This window comes from Seriola lalandi, unplaced genomic scaffold (assembly GCF_002814215.2).
Source record: "Seriola lalandi dorsalis isolate HSWRI2012SDOR001 ecotype SW California unplaced genomic scaffold, Sedor1 jcf7180002054878, whole genome shotgun sequence".
Lineage (NCBI taxonomy): Eukaryota > Metazoa > Chordata > Actinopteri > Carangiformes > Carangidae > Seriola > Seriola lalandi.
The window spans coordinates 30,470-37,468 of NW_019525431.1; the positions used below are offsets into that span (position 1 = coordinate 30,470).

At 41.2% G+C, this 6,999-nt stretch overlaps 1 protein-coding gene across 1 annotated transcript in view; it reads left to right on the top strand.

The window, feature by feature from the left end:
* Window positions 1-6,999, top strand: part of LOC111671415 (dematin) — a 27,283-nt gene extending 20,284 nt beyond the window's left edge. Inside the window, exons 14-16 of the mRNA XM_087179910.1 lie at window positions 197-253; window positions 347-427; window positions 1,200-6,999. Of these exons, the coding sequence (XP_087036036.1) occupies window positions 197-253; window positions 347-427; window positions 1,200-1,313 (252 nt within the window). The 3' untranslated portion in view covers window positions 1,314-6,999. The remainder of the gene's footprint in view (window positions 1-196; window positions 254-346; window positions 428-1,199) is intronic.

Consider the following 6,999-nt stretch of genomic DNA (forward strand, 5'->3'; position numbering starts at 1 on the left):
TCGTGTCACCTGATGAACTCTGACTCTCTCCTTTTCTTTTCTCTCTCTTCCTCCTGCAGCTCTTCAGGTACAAACACTGTTTTCAGAAATTTACCATCATTAATAATAGGATGATTTTTCTGTTACTGAGTGTGTGTGTGTGTGTGTGTGTGTGTGTGTGTGTGTGTGTGTGTGTGTGTGTGTGTGTGTGTTGCAGAACGGAGATTCCAGGATGGACAGAGGAAACTCTCTCCCCAGCATGTTGGATCATAAGGTGACAGCGGTGTGTTTGTTGTTTTCATGCAGACAGCTCCGTGTTGTTCGTCCAGGTGTGGAGATGAATGATCTGATTGGTCCATGTCTGCAGGTCTTCCCCTATGAGACGCTGGTGGTGACGCACAGAGGACGGAGCAAACTGCCCCCTGGTGTGGACAGGACCAGGCTGGAGGTAAACACTGTTGGTTTGAGCTGCAGCAGAGAGACGACGCAGGTAGGAAATCCCGGCTCTGCCTCTTTGAGCAGGTGGCTGGTCTGAGTGAAGGCGTTCAGGTTCAGTCTGGAAACAGCTGCACAGTATTTAAGGTGTTCTCCTTATCTTGGTCTTAGACTTAAGGAATCACTTAAAGTCAGTGAACTGTTGCACAAAACACCTTAGCACCAAACTAAAGGAAAAAACTAAAGGTTCCTGTGATTGTATCTTAACCGCAACATCACAATTTCTCAAACTGTGACTATATTTTCCATCCAGGTAAACGATATAAACTCCTTTAGTTAAACACAAAAAATGTGAATGTTTTATTTTGAAGAAATAAAAACCAATAAAAATGTCAATCAGTCAAGTTTCACTGAGGTCATGTGACTGTAAAACATGAGAGGCACAGACTGCGGCTAAGTCTGAAGACGCTCTGAGTCGACACCACCTGCACTGATGTTTCACAATAAAAGCCCTCCAGCAACTCAAATGGCAAAATCCCTCCGTTTCCAGATAGGCTTTTATTGTGGAACATCTACAGGAAGTCTTGGATTTCAGGGTTAGCAGATTAACATTTATAAAAAACCATGAAAGTAAATGAGAGAAAATTAAAACCAAATGTTTTTATGCTCAGTTTTAGATTCAGTGATCTGTTTAAGATGTTGTTCACTACAGTGACCTCTCTCTCTCTCTCTCTCTCTCGCTCTCTCTCTCTCTCTGTCTCTGTGGATGTCTCTCGCCCCTGCAGAGACACCTCTCTCAGGAGGAGTTCTTCAGTGTTTTCGGGATGTCCATCGAGGAGTTCGACGGCCTGTCGCTCTGGAAGAGGAACGACCTGAAGAGGAAGGTCTGTCTCTTCTGATGTCGCTGGGACTCCACTTCCCACAATCCCCTGCTTCTCTCGGATCGCTGGCAGGATCCTGAAACCCTGGACTCTGGACAAAATGTCATAATCAGCAGCACGAATACCACCACCACCATCATCATCATCATCATCACCGCCACAGCGGCAGCAGCTCGCTGTGGGACGGTGTGTCGAAGTCACAGGTTCGATGTCGACTCAGTGAAGGTTTGATGCTGCACATGTTAAATCATCTGTTTCAGTCTCTGGACGTCTGTTTAAGTTCATTAACAACAAAACTACTGAGCACAAATGATCATCGTGAGGATTTTAGAGCGGGAGCGACGGATCTGGACGCAGGAGAGAAATCAACGTTTGGCTTTTAATCTTAAAAATGACATCATCATAGTTTTGAAGGTTTGTCTCCCTCGTATACAAACTACAGAGGAAAATAATTAGCTTTGACTGTAGAACGCAGGTTGTTAAAACCACGTTCTCAGACTGTTGGACTTAAAGGAGCTATTTGTAAGTTCTGCTTTTGCTACATAGCTAGCGTTAGCATTAGCAGCTGTTTACTCATCAGTCTAGAAGAAACGCTGTGAGTTCAGCAACAAACTTCTGTCTCCAGAGGTGGAAACAAACACCAATGTTAACTCTTGCCTCTATCACATCTTTTCTTCTACTGAAGTTAGCATGCTAACCAGCTAGCCCGACTTGTTTCGCCACTTTCCAATAGAGTTCTGCAGGAATGATCGTATCTTAGCACTTCCTGTTCCCTCGTCCTGGCTTTTCGAACAGGTTTTTGTTTAGATAACAATAATTTACACTTCCATATAACATTTTGTTGTCACTTTGTCACCTTGCAGCTAATCCTTGTGAAATAAGACTAGCAGCCGAAAAGGCAGATTTTACCTTCTCTGTTTTCCCACAGCATGAAATGGGCAACAAAGATTTACAGTAAAGAACAATAATGTAAATCTGTGGCGCTGCACAGAGCGAGGACTATAGCTCACATAGAGTGCTGCAGGAGCCCAGAAACTAGTTAGCATTTTAGCACTTCCTGTTCCCAGAGGTTTCATGATTTATTCTATGACATAATGCATCATGCATGTTGTACACTGGGCTCAACTCGGCTGGCTAGACATGATTAGCAAGCTAGCTACTATGTCAACAATGCTAACAGGCTGACCTGCAGTCGCCAGTTGGCTAGCAGTTTGGCTCGCCTAAGTCATTAGCTCGCTAATACAACTCCTACTTTTAATGACTTATTCAGAGTGAATAATGCAGATTTAAAAACGTGTCAGTAACATAAACTGTTTTATGTCACACTGTTTATTTTCTGTAATAATCCAAAAGATAATGTAAAAATCTCATTGGCTTTTGAGGGAAGCAGAGTGATGCTAACATGTGGGCTAGCTTACAAAAATCAGAGGACGTATTACAACCTTTTGTGTTATAAACACAACGATGGCTGAAGCTCTTCAAACTTCCAAACAGCTCCTTTAAAAGTTATTGGATTTCTGCTGTGACACTTCCTGGTGTGACTGGACACAATGTGAATCCTCTCAACAGATTTCAAACTGAGTGGCATGAAATGAGGATTTTGGACATGAAGGGTCAGGGTTTAGTTGAGGAGCGTCACAGTAAGTTCGTAGGACAGGAAGAGGAAGTAGGAGGCCGGTACGTTCCAGTGATCAGCAGCTGTTTGGTTGTAGTGGTGGTGTTCTGGATTACAGAAGGTTATATGTTAATCTCACTACTTTAAAAGATCAGATTAAAGGTCACACACACACACACACACACAGCGTCTGCGGGCTCAGACCAACGCGTCGAGCCGCCTGCAGCTACAGGCCGAGGTGTTCCCGCTCTTTGAGGTTTTCATCAGACCGGATTCATTCAAACTGAACGACTGAAGTCAGGGTTTTATTATTGAGCTTCCAGCTGCAGTCGGGGCATTAAAACAACATTCCTGCTGACTCTGAGGGAATACACCTGTCAGCGAGCTTTAAAGAAAAACAAAACAAAAAAAAAAGCATTGTTCCTATTGGCTTAGCCAGCTATGATGTCATAGTGACAGCATTTCTTTCCCAGCACTGAAAAGAAAAACCAGGAGACAGTTTGATCGCAGCCACTCAGTCTGATGTTGAGCATCACATCCAGCAGCTAGCAGCTAATTCCCACTGAAATAAAGAGGATCAGGTCAAATGTGAAAAAAATATCGAAAAATAGAAAAATTCTGACATTTAATCTCAGAATTCAGATTTTAAAGTGGTTGGTTTCTTTTTAAAAATGGCCTCAATCGTCTTCCGTACCTGCCAGCGATGAAAGCTACCACAGCTGAATCCATCCATCAGATGAGGTTATTAATTCAACCTTCAGCTTTACTTTACAACTTCAGGCTTTAATGCCGACGTCTTTTCAAAATAAAATGCTTTGGAGGAAAGACCTCGAACCCTGAACGTCCCAGGACAAAAAGGACGTCTTCCAGTGGAGCTGTGGGAGTTGAAATATGGGAGTTGATGACGTGATGCTGTTGCACAGAATCTCTTAAAACGTTTCTGTAGTTGAGGAAAAAAATTAAGTGGAAGAGATTTTACTGTTTCCATGGAGACCGATGATTTGCTGCCATTAGCACTTGTGATTCCTGTTTATCACTTGTGGGAAGCAGCTAACGTTAAAGAAGTGCGTCACTATCTCGTCCTCAAATTGTTTGGACGGGAACTTCACCAGGTGAACTTTGGTCTCTAAGGTCTTTTGTGCAACATTTTAAGGGATTTCTTAAGTATATTAAAACTAAGATAAGGAGAAAGTTTTAAACACTTAAGTGAACAATTTAAGGAGAAGACTTAAGGGTGTTTTGTGCATTGACCTGACAGGTCAGACTGACAGGTGAGACTCAATCACATGAGGCTGTCCACAGACTTTCAAAATAAGATGTCAGACCGTTTCAAACCTGTTGTTGATTTTCTCCTCCGCTCCTTCTGGCTGTGATGAAACTGTCTCCTCCTTGTTTTTTCTTCCTAGTTCAGCAAAAGCCACTGCCCTGTTTTATCTAAGTACACCGCACACACACACACACACACACACACACACACACACTCCTGAGGGATTCTTGCTGTGTAGAAGAACAATAATAACCTTCAAACCGGAGCTCAGAGACACGTCGACTGAACCCCGTCTCTGGTTTGTCCACTCGGCAGGTTGTAGACATTTAGCGTCGGCTAGTGTTGCTTAGTGACCAAATGATGTGCAGCTATTTTTTAACCTACATAGAGAAGTGGCATGTTTGTTATTAAAATCTGAAATGTAAAAATCATCCATCAGTACGTGAATGTTGAAAAGAAAATGATCTATTTTCACCATCGAAAAGACGAAAAGAGACAAAATGGACAAACTCTCCTGGACTTCTCTGAGGTTTCTGAAACTGAAGAATGATGGGAAATCACTGGACACGTATCACCTGGACACCGGAGTTCAGCACCTGTAGTTATATATCTATGAAGTATTAATGTGCACCAGCATCATATCTGATCTCCATAAACGTGGAGAGGTTAAATCTAAACCTGCACTGCAATAGAACTAACGAATAGTCGACTTGTTTAACACGTGTAAGTCATTGAAAGCAGCACAGGTGTTGGTTCATCACTGAACCTCAGGTAAAGGTGCGATGTGGAGGATTTAATGTGTCAATAAATCAAAGTCGGATGGATACAGATCAATCAGTGTAATGACTGTAAACCAATGAGACAACTTTCGTCTGAATTTGGTTCAGATTAGAGTCTTGCAGAAAAGAAGGTCGGCCATGTTTTCACCTGCAGAAGCCTGATGTTTCGCCTTCGTCGGTCACGTTTCAGCTTCAGCTGAATTATTGAAGAGTGACTTTAAATGTTAACGGGTGTGTTTGTTATCTGATGAAGTCTGATTGAATCCTCGCTCAGCCACAGTGAGCGTCAGGTGACAGTCAGGTGACAGTCAGGTGACAGTCAGGTAAAACCTCACAGTTCAATCTTCAGCTAGTTCATACATCAAAAACAAGTCGAGCTGAAACGATCTTTTCTCATGTAAAACATCAAAACTTTAAAAGCTCCAGCTTCTTAAATTTGAAGATTTGCTGCTTTTCCTTTTAATTATTGTGATAATTTAAATGATTGATTAATTTGAAGTTTGGGCTGTTGACAAAACAAGAACTGTGAAGGTGTCACTTTTGGTTTTTGGTAAAGTTTACAAACCAATAATAAAAATAATCGTCAGTCTCCACCTCCACCAGCTGATGACTATTTAATCTAATAAAAGATAATAATATATAATCTAATGATATAAAATTTACTAATTTATACTTTTATTTTTAATACGTTAAGTGCATCTATGGAAGCCCTGAGAGGCAAATGAATCTTTTGTTTGTTTGTGCAATACTGATTTCAGCCACAAGAGGCTGTCATTTTTTTTGTTTGTTTTTTTTTGTTTTTTGGGGCTTTTTTTGTTTTATTTTGTAAAACTGATTCATGTTTTTTCCGGCTGATTTTTATTTGATTTTATTTTCATTTTAAAATTTAAAAATTTTAATTTTTTTAATTTCCATTTAATTTTCTTTAGTTTTCTTATTTTCATTTTATTTATTTATTTATTTTTAAACAATATGAGTATTAGAAAAACAAAGACAGAAAAAATGAATGAATAAATTAACGTCTCCATATTTCCCTGTTTATTCTTATATACTAGTTCTTCCACTGAACTGCAGCGTTTTAAATCAGCGGCTGACGGTCTGTTCTCATGTGTTTACAGTCATTATGTTGTTTTTGTATTAAGGTGAATTATTGAAGGTCAAACGAGACTCTGCACCTTTGAATCAGCAGCTCAGACCTGTGCCAGGTGTGAACGCAGCTCTCTAGAGTCTGTCAGACATGAATTCACTCTCACTGTAAAATCACCGCCGTCACGTCCCGCGTCACGCACCGCCACGTCTGCCTCGCCACCTCGCGCTTCCTGTGTCCGTGGACGGACGAGACTGAAGAAACAGAAGTGTGTGAAGATGTTGTCAGGCGGAGTGAGCGAGCATCAGTCACTTTACGTTGAGATGATTTACTTTCTTCTTTCTGTTGATTTTCTGAGGAATGATTCTGATGATACTGAGAGGATTTCAGCTTTGTTCTGATTGGTTGTGTTTTAGTGAGAGACAGGAAGTGGGTTGCTGTGACTAACACCATGAAGACACAAAGATTGTTCCATGTTTTGTTTTTTTTTCCTTTTTGTACATTTTGAGGTGTTTTATTGTTTTTATTGAATTATTTTAAGACGCGGGGCGACTTCGTGGAGCCGTGTCGCTGTCGACGCTTCTGATAGGCTGATGCAACTGCCGTATGCATGATGTCATGATGATGATGTCATATTTTTATTTAACCTTTATTGAAACAGATTCATGTAAGGACACAGTTGCGGGGTCCTGGCTCAGAGGCGCGGCGGGTAGTACTCTGGATTTGGACTGTGAGGTCAGACTGAGGTCAAAGGTCAGACTGAGGTCAGACTGGTTGACAGTGACTCGCCTGTCTGAAGCCGCCCTGCTGCTGTACATACAGAACCACTGAATGACAATATGATTATTGTTGTTGTTGTTTTCATATCTGGATGCAGGTGATGTAACAGATGAATGGTGATGTGAATGATTAACCATGAGTTATAATAAAGAGCATTTCTATTCGCTTTGAGCAAA